Genomic DNA, 24,652 nt, shown 5'->3' with positions numbered 1-24,652 from the left:
CAATTATCCAAAAATATATTAGATCGCATTTGATTGGATAAATGTTTAGAAATCTCACCAATCATTTTGCATTTCACAATATGTAAACCCGGAAGCTGAAAATATATCAAGATGTCAGCAGGACAACAGCCAAATGCAATCCAAAAGCCCATTCAACAAGACTGGGCCAACAGAGAGTATATTGAAGTCATAACATGTAGCATTAAGAAAATAGCCGACTTCCTTAACTCGTTTGGTAAGGGATTTCAAATCGTCAAAATTTCTATTGCCAGTACTGGTACTGATGATAAACCCGAACAGAAAATGAGGTTTTTACCTGTAACTTTTTTATTTTTGCAAATTGAAATCAATGGTCGGTATCAAAATAAAGCTTAACCTTTGCTGAAAACTTTACATAAATTCAAATTTATATTTAGTAAGCAAACTCACACGAATTGAGGGCCTGAAAGGGGTATGTAAAAAGGGGACTTTATGAACGTTGACTGATGATAAATTCGAACCCTTTGTCATTTACAAAATTTCCTTGGTATTATTATATTGAAACTTTCCCCAAAAAGCTGCAACAGTCATTCCTGATCAAGTAATGAAAAGTTAACAAATGTCAGGCCTTCATGTTTCGACAGTGAGCATGCGCAAAAAAACACCCTCTTCCCCAGTAATTTTGGATAAATATTTTTTATACAAAATTTACAAAGTCATTTATTTATACAGAATATTTACCAATTTTGTTTTTGTTTACACCAGTTGGTGCTGTAAGTGGAAACTATTAGATGGTGTGTTCAATTTTATAAATAACCGATTGCAATCGAATATTTCCAAGGTGTTCGACTTTATCATCTGTCCGGGTTTATCACCAGTACCAGTATTGGTCCTGTGAATGACATTTCGACCCCAAGACATTTCAACCCTAAGATATTTCGACCACAAAATTGAATTTCCTTGGACATTTCGACCCCAAAGACATTTCAACCTCAAGACATTTAGACCCCTCAGAAATATTTTTTTTATGTTTTGATCCAATAATATGAAATAAGGCAAAGCCTCAAAGTGAGCTCAAAGAAATCGGATTTATCTAAAATTATGCATCATTTATTTGTCACAAAGAAACTATTCACTAGTCACAAGAATTCAGGAGAACCTATTCACTGAAAAAGTCTACATTTAGTGTCACCATACCTATAACAGTGAATATCATACGTTGCAAAATTTAAGGAAGCCGGTGTCACGGTGACGTCATTACCGCGTTCCCATTTCTTTTTGCTTATTTTGACATTTTTTCCATTTTTTGGCTGATGCTTGATCTTTTAAATGAAAACAATATTTTTTTCAAACAACTGGAAATCATTTTTTCATTATTGTTAAGTGATGAATAATTTTTAGCAATTGAATGAAGTTATATATTCACTCTGGAAAGAAGTACTTCCTGTGAGCACCAGTTCGCTAGGGTGCACTTTTTTAAAACTTCCAACGAAACTTTTCAAATCCATCACCAAGTGTGTGAAAGTATACTTGCGTTACCGTAAAGCTCGATTCTCGAGCAGGCCCATCGGGCCTCCTCTTCGAGCTCGCTATTACATGTACTTTGACTTTGTTTCTGGGGACAATTTAATATGAGGAAGTGACTATTCTTACGGTCCCGTAGGAATAGCCTTGCAGGCTATTCTTACGGCTCTCCCATAAGAATAGTGAAAAGCCCGCAGATGTCTATTCGTACGGCAGTTCTGTATTACAATACATTGTACTGAAGTCATTCAACTGTTATATATTTTCAAACGATTTCAGAAATGACACCACATTTGGTCATTGTTTTACAAATAAAATGTCAGGGTTGATTGTCATATTACAGTGTTATATTTCATGTTGGGCAATGAACATATTGTATGTTTTTTGCCTAAATAAATTATCTTGAATCTTGTTATGTCAAGCTGATGTGTGATAAACATGTTTATAGTGGTAAGAGATTTGTACTGTTGTGAAAATTTTGCATGTATATACACGAAACATAGATCAATAATTCTCTAACTGGTTTACTTGAAAACACTTAGTCAATATTTTAAGTGTTTCAATAATGAATATCAATAACGTATGTATTTACATCTACAGCTGTACAACCAACAAGCGTTTTCCGATTTGTTTAGAAGACAAATTTCAGTGAAATAAATATTTTACACTTACAATAAATTTGTTGTTTTAAAATTGTTTATGTAACAAATGGAAGCAATATAATGTAACAAAAATGTGTTATAATAGGGGAAATCAATAACCACCTGCAGACTTTTCATAATTCATACGGGAGAGCCATAGCAATAGACACCTGCGGGCTTTTCACTATTCTTATGGGAGAGCCGTAAGAATAGCCTGTGAGGTTATTTCTACGGGACCGTAAGAATAGCCACTTCTTTAATATGATCTTTTTGATCAGGTATAATGATTATGAGATCTTTTTTTTAGCTCACCTGGGCACAAAGTGATCAAGGTGAGCTTTTGTGATTGCCCTGTGTCCGGTGGCGGTGGCAGCGGCGTCCACAATTTGACTGTTAACACTCTAGAGGTCATAATTTTGGCCTTATCTTAATGAAACTTGGTCAGAATGTTACCCTCAATAAAATCTTGGACGAGTTCTATATTGGGTCATCTTGGATCAAAAACTAGGTCACCAGGTCAAATCAAAGGAAAAGCTTGCTAACATTCTAGAGGTCACAATTTTGGTCCAATCTTAATGAAACTTGGTCAGAATGTTACCCTCAATAAAATCTTGGACGAGTTCGATATTGGGTCATCTCGGGTCCAAAACTAGGTCACCAGGTCAAATCAAAGGAAAAGCTTGTTAACACTCTAGAGGTCACAGTTTTGGCCCAATCTTAATGAAACTTGGTCAGAATGTTACCCTCAATAAAATCTTAGATGATTTCGATATTGGGTCATCTGGGATCAGAAACTAGGTCACCAGGTCAAATCAAAGAAAAAGCTTGTTAACACTTGAGAGTTCACAATTTTGGCCCAATCTTAATGAAACTTGGTCAGAATGTTACCCTCAATAAAATCTTGGACGAGTTTGATATTGGGTCATCTTGTGTCAAAAACTAGGTCACCAGGTCAGATCAAAGGAAAAGCTTGTTAACACTCTAGAGGTCACATATTTGGCCCAATCTTAATGAAACTTGGTCAGAATGTTACCCTCAATAAAATCTTGGATGAATTCGATATTGGGTCATCTGGGGTCAGAAAGTAGGTCACCAGGTCAAATTGAAGGAAAAGCTTGTTAACACTCTAGAGGTCACAATTTTGGCCCAATCTTAATAAAACTTGGTCAGAATGTTACTGTCAGTAAAGTCTTGGACGAGTTTGATATTGGGTCATCCGGGTCAAAAACTAGGTCACCAGGTCAAATCAAAGGAAAAACTTGTTAACACTGTAGAGGCCACATTTATGACTGTATCTTCATGAAACTTAGTCAGAATGTTAATCTTGATTATCTACAGGTCAGATTCAAGTCTGGGTCAGATGGGTTCAAAAACTAGGTCACTACATTTTTTGTAGGTCATTTCAAAGGAAAAGTTTGTCAACACTCTAAGAGGCCACATTTATTACTATATCTTCATGAAACTTAGTCAGAATGTTAATCTTGATGATCTTTAGGTCAGTTTCGAATCTGGGTCATGTGGGATCAAAAACTAGGTCACAGGGTCAGAACAAAGGAAAAGCTAGTTTACACTGTAGAGGCCACATTGATGACCATATCTTAATGAAACTTGGTCAAAACGTTAAGCTTGATTATCTATAGGTCAGGTTCAAATCTGGGTCAGGTGGGGTCAAAAACTAGGTCACTAGGTCTTTCAAAGGAAAAGCTTCTTAACACTCTAGAGGTCACATTTATGACTGTATCTTCATGAAACTTAGTCAGAATGTTAATCTTGGTAATCTTTAGATCAAGTTCGAATCTTGGTCATGTGGGGTCAAAAACTAGGTCACAGGATCAAATCAAAAGAGTAGCTATTTAACACTTTATAGGCCACATTTATGACCATATCTTAATGAAACTTGGTCAGAATGTTAATCTTGATGGTCTTTAGGTCAACAGGTCAGGTGAGCGATACAGGGCCTTCATGGCCCTCTTGTTTACTAAAGGAAATGTTGTTGCTGAGTTAGACCATTTAGTATTAATACTTTAATATCTGTATGTATATAAAATGTTAAAAGAATATATTGTTTGTAAATTGTTTGTTTGTGTGTGTAGTTTTTTAGTATTTTACACAATTAAATACTCGTAACTATGGATTTAATCTAAAATATGATTTATTCAACTTAACAATCAACAGAAATGTTTACACCTGGTTGATTAGGTGTTAGTGGTTTGAAACATAGCATAGTTAATCCTTTAACACCTCATTAATTAATCAATGACACGATTCTTGTTAAAGACTTAATCTTCCGACATCAAAGTGCATTCATTAGGACAGTCAGGAAAAGGCAGATAAATGAATAACGTTACTATTTCTTGTTTAACTAAATACCAAAATATTAATAAAAAACACATACAATCGTCGAAATATGAATTTAATGGCATAATGACATTAAATAACAAGAGCTGTCCGTAAGACAGCCAAGCTCGAATATTCGAAATATTGACCCAGATGCAGGAAAATATTACCCAAAAAAGTTAAATATCAAGTTTTAAGTTCAAAAGGAGGAATAATTTGACCAAAATGCATATCAGTTATGGGACTTGCTGCTATCAACTAGTTTTATAACCCCAAAGGCACATGAGAAGTTTCAATTCAATATCTGCATTAGTTTTGGAGACAGAAACTTGCATGTAAAACTTTAACCAGAATTTTCAAAGTCCAAAAGGGGGCATAATTTGCCCAAAATACATGCCAGAGTTATGGGACTTGATCCAGTGAGGTTAGTAATTGATCTAGAAAAAGAAAAAATAAGTTTCAAATCTATATGCCTTTTAGTAATGGCTGTATGTACTTGCATGCAAAACTTTAACCAGAATTTGCTAAGTCCAAAAGGGGGCATAATTTGGCCAAAATGAAAGTCAGAGTTATGGGACTTGCTGCTATCAACTAGTTTTATAACCCCGAAGACACATGTGAAGTTTCAAATCAATATCTTCATTAGTTTTGGAGATAATAACTTGCATGTATAACTTTAACCAAAATTTTCTAAGTCTAAAAGGGGGCATAATTTGCTCAAAATACATGTCAGAGTTATGGGTCTTGACCCAGTGAGGTTGGTAATTGATCTAGAAAAAGAAAAAATAAGTTTCAAATCTATATGCCTTTTAGAAATAGTTGTATGTACTTGCACGCAAAACTTTAACCAGAATTTTCTAAGTCCAAAGGGGGGCATAATTTGGCCAAAATGAAAGTCAGAGTTATGGGACTTGCTGCTATCAACTAGTTTTATAACCCCGAAGACACATGTGAAGTTTCAAATCAATATCTGCATTAGTTTTGGAGATAGTAACTTGCATGTAAAACTTTAACCAAAAGGGGGCATAATTTGCTCAAAATACATGTCAGAGTTATGGGACTTGACCCAGAGAGGTTGGTAATTGACCTAGAAAAAGAAGAAATAAGTTTCAAAGCTATATGCCTTTCATTGATGGCTGTATGTACTTGCATGCAAAAACTTAACCGAGGTGTGACGCCTACGCCAGGGTGAAGTAATATGCAGAATATCTTCGAATAGTGACGCTAAAAACGATCCATTGTATCTACACCCACAGACACTGTTATAATTGGTCAATGTTGTAATTTGCGATAACTTGATAATATTTAAAATTACACGACTACATTTGTTCAATATGCATTTACTCTCATAACGGTAAAAGGTTGTTTATTAGCTCGAATAAAAATAGTCAAAGCTATTCTTAGACAATGGCGTAGTACTCACCAAACTTTAACAGATTTTGCTAAGTCCAAAGGGGCATAATGAGGCAATATAGATTTGGAACTTTGCTTCATCTTTTTATAATACCGAAACCTGTGGTTCAATCCATAACTGCATTATTTTGAGAATAATATGCATTAGAACTTAACAAAATGGTTAATTTTAACATACAAGTACATTCGAAAACTATGCAGTATTCTTTGACTCACATGGCTAGGGTATACACAGTATGGTCAAGTTCCCATAACTCTGACTTTCATTTTGGCCAAATTATGCCCCCCTTTGGACTTAGAAAATTCTGGTTAAAGTTTTGAGTGCAAGTACATACAACTATTTCTAAAAGGCATATAGATTTGAAACTTATTTTTTCTTTTTCTAGATCAATTACCAACCTCACTGGGTCAAGACCCATAACTCTGACATGTATTTTGAGCAAATTATGCCCCCTTTTAGACTTAGAAAATTTTGGTTAAAGTTATACATGCAAGTTATTATCTCCAAAACTAATGAAGATATTGATTTGAAACTTCACATGTGTCTTCGGGGTTATAAAACTAGTTGATAGCAGCAAGTCCCATAACTCTGACTTTGATTTTGGCCAAATTATGCCCCCTTTTGGACTTAGCAAATTCTGGTTAAAGTTTTGCATGCAAGTACATACAGCCATTACTAAAAGGCATATAGATTTGAAACTTATTTTTTCTTTTTCTAGATCAATTACTAACCTCACTGGATCAAGTTCCATAACTCTGGCATGTATTTTGGGCAAATTATGCCCCCTTTTGGACTTTGAAAATTCTGGTTAAAGTTTTACATGCAAGTTTCTGTCTCCAAAACTAATGCAGATATTGAATTGAAACTTCTCATGTGCCTTTGGGGTTATAAAACTAGTTGATAGCAGCAAGTCCCATAACTGATATGCATTTTGGTCAAATTATTCCTCCTTTTGAACTTAAAACTTGATATTTAACTTTTTTGGGTAATATTTTCCTGCATCTGGGTCAATGTTTCGAATAGTCGAGCTTGGCTGTCTTACGGACAGCTCTTGTTATAATGGTTCCTAATATAATATTATAAACCTAATTATCATAATGACAATCAATAAATTATTAGTAAAAGGGTTGTAAAAAGGTGCAATAGTTTGATTGGTGAAGTAATCTGATTATGTTACTGATTGAATTAAATTTCAATGGACTGGAGCTTTGTATAAATGTTTTAACTTTGACCAACAATGTCATTGTGACTGCACATGCCACTACGCTAAATAAGTATCACTTTATCTTTTATAGACGAAACTTAGTGCTTATGTATTTTTGTCGCTCATATTTAAATTTCAGTATGCTAAATATATTCCAGATGCATCCATTTTTAGCTCATCTGATTTTTTGAAAAAAAATGATGAGTTATTGTCATCACTTGAGCGGTTGTCGGCGTCGGCGTCTGCGTCGGCGTTGCCTGGTTAAGTTTTATGTTTAGGTCAGCTTTTCTCCTAAACTATCAAAGCTATTGCTTTGAAACTTGGAATACTTGTTCACCATCATAAGCTGACCCTGTATAGCAAGAAACATAACTCCATCTTGCTTTTTGCAAGATTTATGGCCCCTTTTGTACTTAGAAAATATCAGATTTCTTGGTTAAGTTTTATGTTTAGGTCAACTTTCCTCCTAAACTATCAAAGCTTTTGCTTTGAAACTTGGAATACTTGTTCACCATCATAAGCAGACCCTGTACATCAAGAAACATAACTCCATCTTGCTTTTTGCAAGAATTATTGCCCCTTTTGGACTTACAAAATCAGTTTTCTTGGTTAAGTTTTATGTTTAGGTCAGCTTTTATCCTAAACTATCAAAGCTATTGCTTTAAAACTTGCAACACTTGTTCACCATCATAAGTTGACCCTGTACAGCAAGAAACATAACTCCATCCTGCTTTTTGCAAGATTTATGGCCCCTTTTGGACTTACAAAAAATGTAGAAAATATCAGATTTCTTGGTTAAGTTTTATGTTTAGGTCAACTTTTTCTCTTAAACTATCAAAGCTATTGCTTTAAAACTTGCAACTCTTGTTCACCATCATAAGCTGACCCTGTACAGCAAGCAACATAACTCCATCCTGCTTTTTGCAATAATTATTGCCCCTTTTGGACTTAGAAAAATCATTTTCTTGGTTGAATATTATGTTTAAGTCAACTTTTCTCATAAACTATCAAAGCTATTGCTTTAAAACTTGCAACAGTTTTTCACCATCATAAGTGGACACTGTACATCAAGAAACATAACTCTATCCTGCTTTTTGCAAGAATGATAGCCCTTTTTAGACTTTGAAAATCATGGGTAGAACAACATTTCTATTATACAAAAAAAATCAGATGAGCGTCAGCACCCGCAAGGCGGTGCTCTTGTTATTTTTGCTGATCATTTGATGCTTTGTAAAAATGAAAAGAGTTACACGAATAAAATGATTGCCAAAAATGTTGAGGGGCGTTAGAACTTTCAGTTAGGATATAGAAGTAATGCACACACCTGAGAAACAATATTTTGATGGTACTTATATTTGTTGTACCATTTTAATGTATTATTTCCCTTTGGTTAAATCTTACTGATATTGAAACAAAGGTTAACCTTTATTTCATTTCTGATTTTATAGAGACAAGAAGACAAACAGAGGGACAAATACTTTATCTATTCATTATATAAAATAGAACTTGACAACATCTTATTTCCTGTCAAAATAATCTGTTATTTCTGCAGTGGAATTCCTAGGATCTAATCCAAAGATCTAAAAGGCATACTTAGTAATTAAGCAGTTTTAATTAACTCAATTATCCTAATATTAAAAAAAATATCCAAACCTATATTAATTACATTTAAAAAGAAAAGATCAACACAATCACGTTTTCGTCATTCTATTGCATGTTATACATTATAGTATTCTTTATAGTTAATATCTCTAAAAGGGTTAAATGGATACACCATTTTTCAAATAAACTAACATCATTTAACCTACTATACATATAATAGAAGGGGGTCAAAATGTCTAAGTAGTTGGGGTTGAAATGTCTTTGGGTCGAATTGTCTCTTGGGGTTGAAATGTCTTGGGGTCGAAATGTCTTGCTAGCGGTCCTGTACTAGTCAAAATAATTCAACGTTCAGATTGTTTTATATTTGTGACGGGCAATCTAAACATCAAAACTTTGAAGCCAGAAAATTTGTAATGTTGGATATCATTTGATATTTACATAAATCAGTGAGGAATTTAACCCCCTTTCGATACATGTATGTAAGTTTTATTTGAATTTATGGCCAATTCATGAGATAATCGGCATTTAAACCTATAGGAGAGATTGCCGTGACGTCACTCACTAACATCTTTTTATCTGGTAGTGGACAAAACAAATGTTTTTTACACCGTTTGCATATGGGATCAAAATTTTTGGTAACTTTTTTGCTCATTTATGGATTTTCAAAATTCAAAAAGATTTGAAATACTAACAATTTTCATATTTTAGTATTCAGGTATCATTTTTAGCTCATCTGATTTTTTGAGAAAAAAAATGATGAGTTATTGTCATCACTTGAGCGGTTGTCAGCGTCTGCGTCGGCGTTGCCTGGTTAAGTTTTATGTTTAGGTCAGCTTTTCTCCTAAACTATCAAAGCTATTGCTTTGAAACTTGGAATACTTGTTTACCATCATAAGCTGACCCTGTATAGCAAGAAACATAACTCCATCTTGCTTTTTGCAAGATTTATGGCCCCTTTTGTACTTAGAAAATATCAGATTTCTTGGTTAAGTTTTATGTTTAGGTCAACTTTTCTCCTAAACTATCAAAGCTTTTGCTTTGAAACTTGGAATACTTGTTAATCATCATAAGCAGACCCTGTACATCAAGAAACATAACTCCATCTTGCTTTTTGCAAGAATTATTGCCCCTTTTGGACTTAGAAAATCAGTTTTCTTGGTTAAGTTTTATGTTTAGGTCAGCTTTTATCCTAAACTATCAAAGCTATTCCTTTAAAACTTGCAACACTTGTTCACCATCATAAGCTGACCCTGTACAGCAAGAAACATAACTCCATCCTGCTTTTTGCAAGATTTATGGCCCCTTTTGGACTTAGAAAATATCAGATTTCTTGGTTAAGTTTTATGTTTAGGTCAACTTTTTCTCTTAAACTATCAAAGCTATTGCTTTAAAACTTGCAACTCTTGTTCACCATCATAAGCTGACCCTGTACAGCAAGCAACATAACTCCATCCTGCTTTTTGCAATAATTATTGCCCCTTTTGGACTTAGAAAAATCATTTTCTTGGTTGAATATTATGTTTAAGTCAACTTTTCTCATAAACAATCAAAGCTATTGCTTTAAAACTTGCAACAGTTTTTCACCATCATAAGTGGACACTGTACATCAAGAAACATAACTGTATCCTGCTTTTTGCAAGAGTGATGGCCCTTTTTAGACTTAGAAAATCATGGGTAGGGCAATATTTCTATTATACAAAAAAAATCAGATGAGCGTCAGCACCCGCAAGGCGGTGCTCTTGTTCAATGAATGACCATTTTAAATGACATTATTATGATTTTAAAAGCGGCGTAGTGATGTTGAAAACTTTTAGAAAAACAGTGTAAGTTAAGCATTCATAATTAATCCATTTTATTTCGAAAAAACAATTAAAAGTAATCAATAAATTGCATGTTTTATTACCTTTCCATTCATCAAAAATCGTTGATATAATTTGTGATTTAAGAAAGTTTAGAAAGTTAAGAAAACATCACTGTTTACAAAAAACACATGGAGGATCGGCTTCTGTCCACCCGATCACTGTCTTATCAGTTCTTAAAATAGAAAATACACCAGATTTGTATACAAACAGGATCTCTCCTATAGCATGTAATGCATCGGCAGCGATGATAATTTCATCCGAAATTACTTCAACTATTTTGGTCTTTCGAGTGTTTGACGCAAGTGGGGATATTGCCCTTATGAAAAAATTATCTCAATATTTCCTAGAGTCACGTCAAATTAGTTGGACTAGTCCTCACAGTGCTAGCGTCAAAATAATTCGACGTTTAGATTGTTGTTAAATTTGTGACGGGGCAATCTAAATGTCAAAACTTCGAAAGACCAAAATAATGGAGGATAAATCACAGTACACAGTCATGTAAAGTTATTGGTTTTATCGCTTTCCCATAGGCTGTGTAGATGTTAGACAAGCTACTGTTGCTGAGTGGCTGCTTTTTAATTTTTGACTTTTGCAGCTACCGCAGTTTGACTGTCACAATATAAAACAAACTGTATACGTTGAATTAGTTCAACTATGTAGACGTTGACAGTGTACAGTACATTTGTAGCGGTTTTCTTATCGGGTGGCCTCGATAGCTCAATTAGTAGAGCGTTGACACAGTAAGCCGAAGCACAGGTAGTTTAATTATTTCCAAAAAAATCACTGCTTTTATAATCTGTTAACAGCAACTTCAGCAAGTGTCTGCTGTCCCATTAATTACTATGCGCATAGTCTACTGGGAGAAAATCAAACAGCACGGATTCCAATAAATGCCACAAATTTTCAGCTCGATAGTATGCGCTTGATCTATACCTGTTTTCCTCTTATGTCTTAAACCATAATGCAAGTCGGTGCCGCTTTGCGTCGCTGGTAGCTCTGCTATAAATTACACAGAATTCATAATTTTAACATGTCCAAAACATTGCAGAATGATACTTATTTCACTTGGGTAATGATTACATTTTACTCGGACTTTATCATAGACTCCCTTTGTTAAATCTCAAACTTTAAACTAAAATAAAGGTATTAAATCCATATAATATTTCAATGAAACTTTGAAGTTTTGTTGTTTGTAGGCTAGCATCATCTGGGGCATGTGCAGTGAAAAGTCTTTATTTGATTTCTAAAACTGTGTGAATTGTAACTATTCATTTAAAATAGTCTTTTATAAGGAAGATTAATTTTTTTTATGGAATACTGTCAAGGATCTCAGTGCAAGAACCGTAACAAAGCTCAATTTTTTTCTATCAATAAGGCATTTAATAATCATAGCGTCATAGCGTAGCTATGGGACAAATAGCTCCTGTGTTCCCAGGATAGGGTTTTAACTTGGAACTAAGGGTGAGGTAACCCCGAAAGAAACCTAGAGAGTTGAAGACAGAGGTGCTGGGCCATTGGCACCATGCAATATCGCTATTTAATAATCAGAATTGTTATTTTTTTATTGTAGATACCTCATGTAGATCCAGGCTTGCAACACTTAATGAAAAGTTGACACAGCTGGAGAGGAGAGTAGAGTATATAGAAGCTAGGGTAAGTACCACGAAATAGTACTAAGTTGCAAGTACTGTGATATAGGTACTAAAGTTTAACTAAATTTTTCACGAAATTGGGAAGAAGCCCCTGTCAGTCAGTTTTAGATGGACTTTTGAAAGAAAAGGTAGAGCTATTGCACTCGCCCTGGTGTCGCCGTCGCCTTTGGTTAAAGTTTTTGATAAAGTCAAGTATCTCTGTTACTATCAAAGCTATTGACTTGAAGCTTAAAATGGTTATTTACTATCAAAGTCTACACCAGGAGAAACAATCTCCATAACTCTGATTTGAATTTTGACAGAATTATGCCCCTTTTTAACTTAGAATTTTTTGTTAAAATTTTTGATAAAGTCAAATATCTCTGTTGCTATTAAAGCTTTTGACTTGAAACTTAAAATTGTTATTTACTATCAAAGTCTGCACCAGGAGACACAATCTTGATAACTCTGATTTGAATTTTGACAGAATTATGCCCCTTTTTAACTTATATTTTGTTGAAATTGTTGATAAAGTCAAATATCTCTGTTACTATTAAAGTTTTTGACTTGAATCTCAAAATAGTTATTTACTATCAAAGTCTTCATCAGGAGGCACAATTCCTGTAACTCTGATTGAATTTTCACAGAGTTATGTCCCTTTTTAATTTTGATTTTGTTCTACTGGCAAAGCTCCAATTCAGAGTCAAGCACTGAGATAAGTCCAGCACGCTGTCTTAGGGACAGCTTTTGTTGAATATACATTTACTGCAATTTAGGTTGAAACCACTTCACTAAGGAGCTCAAGAGTTTAAAAAAAGAGAAAAAGCTCATGAACAGAACAAAGCATGATAGAAGCATCATTGTAATGTATGGACCTTTCCAAGTTTGTGCAAATGGTACAACTTGACTGTCTGGGTCATATCAGTGAATGTTTTTTTTTTGTATTAAACAAAAAACTGTTGCCTTCATGATACACTTTGTCATGATAAAATTATATAGTAAAGGTAAAAAAAAATAAGGCCATGCAAGTGATTTAGTTTTTAGCTCCACTATTCGGAGACTTGGGGGGTTATTCTACTCGCCCCGGCGTTGGCGTCGGCGTGAGCTTTCTTGGTTAAAGTTTTTCGGCAACCTTTGTTTTTCTGTCATATCTTTGTTACTATTGCTTATATCTTACTGTAACTTGACATAAACATTGTCCAGCATACAAACAGTATACTGTGAAATCATTTAATTTCATAGGCATGAAAAATGGCAATTTCGTGGGGATATGAATTCGTGGATTACAACTTTTGAACATAAAGTAAATGGGAATTTTACTTGTTCGTTGGGATTAAATTTCGTAGATTGACTCAACCACGAAATCCACGAAAATTAGTCCCCCACGAATATTAATGATTTTACAGTATTCAGGGGCTGGGCCCATTATACCCAAGGTCAAGGTCACCAAGGTGTTATACTTAGGTTATTTTTAAGGTTAAAAGTTTTTCAGCAACCTTTGTTTTTCTGTCATATCTTTGTTGCTATTGCTTATATCATACTGTGAGTTCACATAAACATTGTCCAGCATACAGACAAAGTATGTGCAGGGGCTAGGCTAGACTGGCTCCCATCCCTATGTTTGTTCTTATTTACATATATGTTTATTCATTAAGAGGGAAGTAACTCCAGCAGGTTGTTTCTACATTGACATTTTTATTGCCCCTGGCTCCGAACATAGGGACTGGTGAAAGTTGGCTTACAGTGTCTCACAAATTTGTGAGACAAATTCCCATTAATTTCTTTTAGTGATAATCAGCAGCTATCACTGTGACATGTTATCTAAGGGTTTCATGTGCTAGCCACCATTTAATGAGCCGAAGCTAATTTACCGATTTATGGCCTGCTCGCAGCTTGTAATGGCTTATCAGGCAACAGGAATGTGCTTTCATACAAAAGGGATGCATATTTAACAGAGGATTTGTGATCTATTTTCAAGAATTAGATCATTATAAAGTACACCTTTAATAGTGAAATGGGTGAAGCTATACTTAAAGGTCTAAACAATTTAAAATAATTATGAACAAATAAGACCAAACCAAGAGCATGTTCAAAGGAAATGATGTTTTATTCTGGCAGTGGCAAAAGTTTAACTTTAAAATTGCCCCATTTGCATTTGATTTTTTCCTCTTGTGGCTCTTGTGAAATTGAAAAAGGAGGTGTGAAGGCAGGGTATTTACAGGATATATACAAAGGAAAAAATGAAGTAAAATATATGTAACAGAAAAATCTGGTTATAGTTTTGCGTGCAAGTTACTATCTGCAGAATAAATGCAGATATTAAATTGAAACTTCACATGTGCCTTCGGGGTTATAAAACTAGTTCATTGCATCACGTCCAATAACTTTGACATGCATTTTGATCAAATTATGTCCCCTTTTGAACATAAAACTTCTGGTTAAAGTTTTGCTTGCAAGTTACTATCTCCAAAACTAATGCAGATACTTGATTGGAACTCTAAATATAGTTTAACATTTAGGGTAACATTTTCCTGCTTCTGGGACAATACTTTGAATTGTCGAGCATTGGCTGTCTTACGGACATCTCTTGCTATTTTAATTATTTGTTTATTATAATATTTTCACAATTTTCCAATGTATGCCCCATAAAAACAACTGTAGGATATGCAACGCGCGAGTCATACGTAGTCGAGTCATTAGCACAATTTCTACAGAAAATTTCGCTGTACTCATCTTCCGAAATATTAATACCCAAACTTGCTCAATTATGTACCATAAGTCTGTTTTTTCTTGACCATGAAAGAAGCGTTGTCTTTCTTTTCCGTTTTCTTTCATTTCTGCACATAGAATACATTTGATTTTTTTTTTGATGTAAGGGTTTAAAGTTTACCATAACACTTTCTTTAGGTGGAGTGTCCGTAATTAACAATTAATAAAACCTTTAATTCATAAAGCTAGATGTGTGTCCATAGGACATAGCCCCCCCCCCCCCACTCCTGCCACTGTAACATGGTTTTATGACTCAGGTTAAATAATTTTTTAAGATGTTTGCAACACAAACTTTTAAGAACCTTATGTGTATTTTTCACTTAGTTAGCCATAACTCTGGCCTAGCTGAGTAAAATTGTAAAGGGAACACTTCACAGGCTATAAAACAATCCTCTAATGTTTTATGATTCTAGGTCAAGTAAATTTTAACATACATGTTTCACAAACTTTTTTTTTTGAGTAAGTCTGGACAAGAAGTCTGGTCTTGTGTAATGAAAAAACTTAAAAAACAAAATAAGTCAAGGGCCATAACTCCTACATGACTGAATGAATCCGGACGCGAAACCCCGGGTGCACAACTGCACATGCTGATCAACATTCCTGTAAATTTTGGTGACTCTAGGTCAAATACTTTTGGAGCTACGCGTGACACAACATTAAAATGACCATTTTTTTACTAAGTCAGGGGCCATAACTCCTACACGACTGAATGAATCCGGAGGCGAAACCTCAGGTGCACAACTACGCATGCTGACCAACATTCCTGTAAACTTTGGTGACTCTAGGTCAAATACTTTTGGAGCTACGCCTGACACAACATTAAAATGACCAATTTTTTACTAAGTCAGGGGCCATAACTCCTACACGACTGAATGAATCCGGAGGCGAAACCTCAGGTGCACAACTACGCATGCTGACCAACATTCCTGTAAACATTGGTGACTCTAGGTCAAATACTTTTGGAGCTACGCGCGACACAACATTAAAATGACCAATTTTTTTCTAAGTCAGGGGCCATAACTCCTACACGTGTGAATGAATCTGGACACGTAACCCCAGGTACACAACTACACATGCTGACCAACATTCCTGTAAAGTTTGTGACTCTACGTCAAATACTTTTGGAGCTAGGCGCGACACAACACTAAAATGACCAATCTATACAAAGTCAGGGGCCATAACTCCTACACGACAGAATGAATCCGGACGCGAAACCCCAGGTGCACAACTACACATGCTGACCAACATTCCCGTAAAGTTTTGTGACTCTACATCAAATACTTTTGGAGCTAGGCGCGACACAACATTCTCGGAAGGACGGACGGAGGACGGACGGACGGATGGAAGGACGGACGGACAAGAGCAAATCTATATGCCCCCACCACTCATGGGGGGCACAAAAAGATCCTGAGTTTATGTTAATTCCAAGTAATTATTCACATACAATATTTTTACACTTACATTTACTATTAAACTGTTGAATCATGAATGGGCTCAATATTATACTTTTCCAGAAAATAACAACATCTTGGATGTTTTCTCAAATGACCCTTATCAAATTGGTAAGGAGAACTTGTCATTAGGTAGGATAGTTAATTGCCTTACAATTGATAGGGTTCTCAGTAGTTAACAGTTTACAGGGGTAATCTAGGGTTACATTGGCCAACTTTCACCAGGCTGTATGGTTCAGCCATCAGATAAAATGTGCTATTTTAGAGATTTTCTTATTTTGCTTGCAGTATTTATATAAAAAAAATAACCATGCAGCCAGGGAGCCAGGCTAGGGCTAGGCCTAATATATCCAAGGTCAAGGTCACAAAGTTGCTATACTTGGAAATATTTTCATGTTAATTTTTTTTTTAAAGCTTTGTTTATAGACATATCTTTGGTTCTTTAAAAGATAATGACTTGAAATTGAAAATATCTCTTTATTATGTGTGTTACAATCCCCATAACTCAAATTGTATTTTTGACAGAATTATGCTTTTTTCATACTTAAAATGTTTTGGCAATCTTCGCTTTCTTGATGTTACTTTAGTACAATATAAGATAAGGACTTGAAACTTGAAATGTATCTTTATCATCATCATCAGAATGTTACTCTCAAAAACTAGGACACCAGGTCAAATCAAAGGAAAAGCTTGTTAACACTCTAGAGGTCACAATTTTGGCCCAATCTTAATGAAACTTGGTCAGAATGTTACTCTCAATAAAATCTTGGATGAGATTGATATTGGGTCATCTGGGGTTAAAAGTTAGGTCACCAGGTCAAATCAAAGGAAAAGCTTGTTAACACTCTAGGGGTCACAATTTTGACCCAATCTTAATGAAACTTGGTCAGAATGTTACCCTCAGTGAAATCTTAGACAAGCTTGATATTGGGTTAGCTGGGGTCAAAAATTAGGTCACCAGGTCAAATCAAAGGAAATGCTTGTTAACACTCTAGAGGCCACATTTATGACTATATCTTCATGAAATCTGGTCAGATTGTTAATCTTGATGATTTCAAGGTCCAGTTTGAATCTTGGTCATGTAGGATCAAAAACGAGGTCACCAGGTCTAATCAAAGGAAAAGCTTGTTAACACTCTAGAGGCCATATTTATGACTATATCTTCATGAAACTTAGTCAGAATGTTAACCTTGATGATCTTTAGGTCAAGTTTGAATCTGGGTCATATGGGGTCAAAAACTAGGTCACCGGGTCAAATCAAAGGAAAAGCTAGTTAACACTTTAGAGGCCACATTTATGACCATATCTTAATGAAACTTGGTCAGAATGTTAATCTTGATGATCTTTAGGGCAATAGGTCAGGTGAGCGATACAGGGCCTTCATGGCCCTCTTGTTTAGATGAGTTCTGAAGCAGGTCCTACAACTTTCATTAATCACTCTGTGAATACAACAATGATGGAATTTATCACCACAAGGGTATGAGAGAAACCAGTTTCTCTTTTAATACTGGGTGCTAAGCAAAGGAGTGAATTAAGGTCATTATGAACATTTGATGACTTCCTTGTGTACGGCTACTAAACGCTAGCGCCACCACCAAATTGTGGTGATAAGGAAAAGAGCTATCGACATTTCCGTGGTGCAGCTATCGCCCGTTTCTACTTGTAAACACGTGAGTAAAATTTATATTTTATCTTATATTTTCATTGATATTTTCATTTTTCGAAAATCGGAGAATGTATTTCCGTGTAACAACACTTTTACTACAGGTTGGCTGTGATTTCATTAAAATAACAGGCAAATTTTGGTGTCAGGAGCTTTTCTCCCGAATCTGACAGTTGCATATTTTCATATCGGCCAGCATTCGAACACCATTCCGATGAATAGACACACTGTAAGAACATAGCTGGGCATGCAAATGGTGTAGAAATGATAAATAATTATATACGCACACACCATGAATAATAGAATCTCGGGTTAGAAGAAATATACCAGGATTTTTAAAAGTGGTGGCGCTATAACTCTAGTGATGGCACTATACAGCAGTGGTGGCGCTGTTACGGCATTCAGTAATACGAACTGCTGACGCATCCGGAACAAAAACACCAACATTCTCTAATTGATAATTTTCCTGCAAGGAATTATGTTATTAAAGAAAGAAAAACACGATCATAGTTTACTTACCTTTATGAAACATTCTCTATCCAAGAAAAAAAAAGAACAAAATATTCACAGACCCTTGGGACTCTTGTAGTCAAAGTAAATATTTGGCTTTGTTTAAAATGTTAATGTATAATTATTTCTAACCTTTAAATATTCTACTTAAATACAAATGTAAGTGTACTTTCAATTCAGGTCAAGAAAAATAGTAGCAATACTTTTATTTCAAAAAAAGATTTATGTCCAGGAAATAATTTGAAGATATTGTAGAATTTATTTGTTATATTAAGATTCTGAAAATTACTCCCCTTTGTTTTTATACGTCGTTTGCATGTCATTGTAAACAAAAGACCTTTCTGAAAAGCGAGTACAGTACATTTTCAATTCCTATCAATTAAATAAGATTAATCAATAGAGCTTAGATGTACAGTCTATTGAATCCATATACATGTAGATTTGTTTGCGACCATGTAGAGATTACTACATGTATTTTGTTGAGTAACGTAATTTGGGTGTAGTGTGGGATAGGTTGATAACATCGATTATTGTAGAAATTTTCATGGCTTGCAGACAGACATTTTCATATATTAAAATTGAATATATCAGCCACTAATCATATACAACAGCGCCACCACTACTGTATAGTGCCACCACTTGAGAGATAGCACCACCACTTTCAAAAATAGTTCTGTTTTAACTTTTTACTGTGTTTTTCGTAATTGTTTGGTGTAAGGGAATACGTGTAATTCATTTCTACACCCTTCGCATGCGCAGGTATATTCTTACAGTGCGTCTAATCATCTGAACGGTGTTCCAACACTGGCCGATATGAAAATATGCCACTGTCAAATTCGGGAGAAAAGCTCCTGGCACCACAACTTGCATAATATTTTAATGAAATTACAGCCAACCTGTAGTAAAAGTGTTGTTACACGGAACTACATTCTCCGATTTTCGAAAAAAGTTCTATCAATGAAAATATAAGATAAAATATAAATTTTACTCACGTGTTTACAAGTAGAAACGGGCGATAGCTGCACCACGGAAATGTCGATAGCTCTTTTCTTTATCACCACAATTTGGTGGTGGCGCTAGCGTTTAGTAGCCGTGTTGTGTAAGAAGGAAATAATGTGAATAACTTAAGGAAAAATGCTTGGTATATCTTTTCTGGCCTTTAGAGCAGCTGATCTCTTGTGGGTAACCTGTCTTTAGCATTGAAAAATAATCCTGAAAGTTTTACGTCCTGAAATAAACAGATTTTTTAAAAATTTTTCTTGCAGATAACAACAGGGCAGACCTTGGACTGATGTGTGGAGTTATGAGGACATTTGGCAGGCCAACATTGTGAACTTGACATTTAAATGTGTGAAATGCACAGAGAAATGGAGCACTCTACAGAGGATATCATCTTATACCAAATTGTTGAATAAAACTTGAAAATATATGTTCAGGTGTAAATGGGACAATAATGTGAAATACTGTTAAGGTTTTTAGTTATGCCCTTTGTTTTAGACTTGGTTAATTTTTAGCTCGACTAATAGAAGAATAGGGGAGCTATCCTACTCACCCCGGCGTGAGCGTTAGCATGAGCGTCACACAAATGTTAAAGTTTGCGTACCACACCAAATATTTTCAAAGTCCATTGAGATATTGCTTTCATATTTTGCATACTTGTTTACCATCATGACTCCAGTCTGTAAAAAGGAGGAGGCAACTCTATCAAGCATTTTGACTGAATTATGGCCCCTTTTCGACTTAGAATATGCTTATTGTAATGTTAAAGTTTTACTCATAGCTAATATTATACTATCAAGTACTGAGAATAGTTGAGCGCGCTGTCAACTGACAGCTCTTGTTTTATAAATATTTTGTACATAAGCTGGTATCACAGTAACCATTTCAAGGAATGGATTGAAACTTCACACATTTGTCCACTGTGATGATCCGGCATGTAATGCCTAAGGTACATGCATCTTTTTGACTCTGTTTTCATGAATTTAATTTCTTTAATGATGTAGCTTTGTCAGAAGTTAACATTTGCAGTCCTCTGACAGCTAATTTCTTTGATCTGCTTCTATACAATTGGTGGGATTTGAATGGAACTTCGCATGTATAATCAGCACCAAGTGTTTTGGCACAAATTTAATGGGCTTTACTGTTGAATGAATTTTGCCATGTTATGACTTTGATTTTCATACATAATGTACACTCACAGATGCAGTTTAGGAGTTTTGTCACCACTTGTCAGATTTTGATCAAATTTAACAGTAATGATTGGTATAAAGTTTAGTTATTCATATCAATATCATGTTCCAATGGAAATTTATTTTCTAGGTTACGACCCCTTATATAATGTCTTTTTCTTGATCAGCTTTCTTTGAAATACCGGTACTCATATATTTTTGATGGGACTTGAATAAAACTTAATAGGAATGATCAGTACCAAGCTTTGTTGCAAATATTTTAAAAGGTTTTAACCTTTAGCCTGTTGGCGGCGAATTTTTCTGCCTTTGCGACCAGTGCAGACCAAGATCAGCCTGCACATCCATGCAGTCTGATCATGGTCTGCACTGTTCGCTGTTCAGTCAGTAAATTTTCAGCAAACACCCCTTCAAATAATAAGTGGCATTGCCCAGATTGAATGATGGACCAGTCCATTATAGAAATTAAGCAGGCTAAGGGTTAAAGTTAGGTGATTTTTTAACAAAGTTATGCTCTTCTGATTCTGATTAATAAGTCTACATAGGTTCTTGTCTTGACATCACTCCGTAATCCCCGTAAATGAAACTTTACAGGAGTGACTGGTATTAGGCTTATTATGTCTATTGTTGACACATTTCAACTTCGTGAATTTTCATGCAGCTATAGCTCTATGATGATTTCAGATTTTGTGGGGAGATACTTTTTTTTTTATTTTTAGAAAACTTTATAGTTAACACTGGGATTCATTTTAAATTTTGAACTGTCCAATATGTGACGTATTATATTCAATACAGAAATATATATTGTGAGGTCATGTGATGCAAATGTAGACCACATTTGAATAGGAAAATTTGTATTGAGTACAAGGAAGTGCCATCTCATGACTGCATGTTAAAGAAATTCAATAAATTGATGTTAGTTACTGAAGTGCTGAAATCCTAGATTTACCATCTTTCTGTGCATGTGTGTTCAGTATGCATAGCTGTTACAGAATGGACACCATTTATCTGCACTGCTGCACAGTTGTTACAGATTAGACATCATGTATGTCCACTGGTGTGCTTGTGTTAAACATGCAAATCAGATAGAAAACAGACATCATGTATGTCCACCGGTGTGCTTGTGTTATGCAAAGCAGATAGAAAACAGACATCATGTATGTCCACCGGTGTGCTTGTGTTAAACTGCAAAGCAGATAGAAAACAGACATCATGTATGATCCATCCGGTGTGCTTGTGTTATGCAAAGCAGATAGAAAACAGACATCATGTATGTCCACCGGTGTGCTTGTGTTAAACATGCAAAGCAGATAGAAAACAGACATCATGTATGTCCACCGGTGTGCTTGTGTTAAACATGCAAAGCAGATAGAAAACAGACATCATGTATGTCCATTGGTGTGCTTGTGTGAAACATGCAAAGCAGATAGAAAACAGACATCATGTATGTCCACCGGTGTGCTTGTGTTAAACATGCAAAGCAGATAGAAAACAGACATCATGTATGTCCACCGGTGTGCTTGTGTTAAACATGCAAAGCAGATAGAAAACAGACATCATGTATGTCCACGCGTGTGCTTGTGTTAAACATGCAAAGCAGATAGAAAACAGACATCATGTATGTCCACCGGTGTGCTTGTGTTAAACATGCAAAGCAGATAGAAAACAGACATCATGTATGTCCACCGGTGTGCTTGTGTTAAACATGCAAAGCAGATAGAAAACAGACATCATGTATGTCCACCGGTGTGCTTGTGTTAAACATGCAAAGCAGATAGAAAACAGACATCATGTATGTCCACCGGTGTGCTTGTGTTTAAACTGCTCAGTTGTTACAGAACAGACTTCATGTATCAGTTCTGATGTGTGTGTGTGTGCGTGCGTGCGTGTGTGCATGCGTGTGTGTGTGTGTGTTAAGTACAACTGTTATATAACTGAATGCAAGAATTTGTATACATGAAATATTGAAATGAAGAGATCTATTTTATATGTAATGTTCCTAATATGTCTAATCTTAATAGGTAGTGAAGAGCAAATAGTGAAGAACACTCTGGATAAAACTGGTTAACTAGTAAAGCTAATAACAAAAGGAAAATAATTGTTATGAGACAAATTAATATGTTACCATTGCAGATGAATAGATTATATTTAGCAGTAAGCATATCACTACACTGCCTCTGTCATAGTTAATAACTGTAAACTGTTCACAAGTATGTCATGGTTTAAACATCTTAATAACTGTGCGTACCATGATTTATACCTGTAGATTCAATCTCTGTGTTATGATTTACACCTGTATACTGTCTATGATATGATATGATTATAATGGGGTTATCATAACAGTTGCTCGATCTGGAACGCTGTAATCGGCTCGAGTGGATTTTTGCCAGATCAGATTTCACGAGGCGCGCAAACGCCAGTGTGATCTTACCTTGCAAAATCCACAAGAGCCAAATACAAAATCCCAGATCCAGCTACTGTTGTGATGACCCTTTTATTATATACCTCTAGCTTTTTGTTTGTTGTTTTGTTATTGAACGAAATCTGCAATGTTTATCGATATTAAAATGGAACTAAGTGAAGTTTTCATGTGCATTATTTATAGAACTGTGTCGGGTCATGCATATTAATGAAAGTGGTCCGACAGCATACAATACGGAAGGTACAAGACCGAATTTAAAAGGCACAATACAGAATTTTTTTCTGCCTCTTCTTATTTTATTGTGAATTACAAGCCGATTTTATTTACAGAATGTATACAGGTATATAATAAAATGAATTACACCTGTACACAGTCTATGATATGATATATATCATGACTTTGATATACCAGTCGACTTTGTAGTCTTTGTCATGGTTACAACCTGTACGACTATCTTTATTTACGCTTTACACAGTGTGAAATATATCTGATATTTTTAATTTGAAATATATACAGACCTACACTTGAATATCAGGAGAACATGACAGCACTCTAGAGGTCACATGCAGGTATGGAGAATGTTCTTTGTGGTTATTTGATAGAAGACAGCATGTCTGAAATTATTTTTCTTGCACCGGTTCAGTGTGCACTGGGGATGTCAGGAACAAGTGTGTACAGGTAAAGAATACAAGAGTAGGTCAACTGATTGCCTTTTACCTAAATGGAATACTGTTGAAAAATGCAGTAAACCCACATCAGGCAATTTTAACAGTTCTGTGAAAAATGACTGCATTTAATTTATTTACCAATGTTATTGAAACACTCATATATTGAGAGCCAAGCAGGAAACTATTGTAAATATATGTAAATAAACAACAAGATGTAACAGATATGCACTCAGCCTAGGATGTACATTTGGTCTATTGTATTCCTGTTCCATTAATCATTAATTCTAATGTAAACAAGTATTTTTTTTTTGGTCAGGGGAAGCTATTCTGTAGGCATTGTTTTATTACAAATCGAGTTTGTTCCCCTGTTGCACTGTTTCCTGAATTCTAAATCATCAAAATATGGCTAATAATGTACCATTATATCAGTCTGATGTAAGATGCACAGGTCGGTAATTTCAAATATCTATTTAAGCAGATCAGGTTTAGTTTTGATATTTTTCTGACTGATGTAAAAGGTAATGAAATGAAAGTTTTCAACATAGCACTATGTTATTTAGGAAGTATAAATTAGAATAAAAAGAACCAATATATCATTCACCAGCTTGTAAAGGTTCTTTCTAAATATATCTCTTAGATGCATGGTAAAAAAATGTGTCGTGACCTATGCTTTTTCTGCTCTTATATTTTGTGAAATTGATATTCTTCAAGCTCACAAAATATTAAAATTACTTTTTGCTCCATCATCCTTAAAAAGATAAAAGATAAGGGTAGATTTACTGGAAGCAC

The 24,652-nt window shown here is 35.0% G+C and overlaps 1 protein-coding gene across 1 annotated transcript; it reads left to right on the top strand.

The window, feature by feature from the left end:
* Window positions 1–81: 81 nt before the first annotated feature.
* LOC123529020 (probable protein BRICK1) lies at window positions 82–23,355 on the top strand. The gene is made up of 3 exons (XM_045309187.2): window positions 82–235; window positions 12,134–12,216; window positions 19,853–23,355. The coding sequence occupies exons 1-3, from the start codon at window positions 112–114 to the stop codon at window positions 19,877–19,879; spliced, it is 234 nt and encodes a 77-aa protein (XP_045165122.1). The 5' UTR covers window positions 82–111; the 3' UTR covers window positions 19,880–23,355.
* The last annotated feature ends 1,297 nt before the right edge of the window (window positions 23,356–24,652 follow it).

This window comes from Mercenaria mercenaria, chromosome 13, assembly GCF_021730395.1.
Source record: "Mercenaria mercenaria strain notata chromosome 13, MADL_Memer_1, whole genome shotgun sequence".
Lineage (NCBI taxonomy): Eukaryota > Metazoa > Mollusca > Bivalvia > Venerida > Veneridae > Mercenaria > Mercenaria mercenaria.
This window is presented reverse-complemented; position numbering and strand designations above follow the sequence as displayed.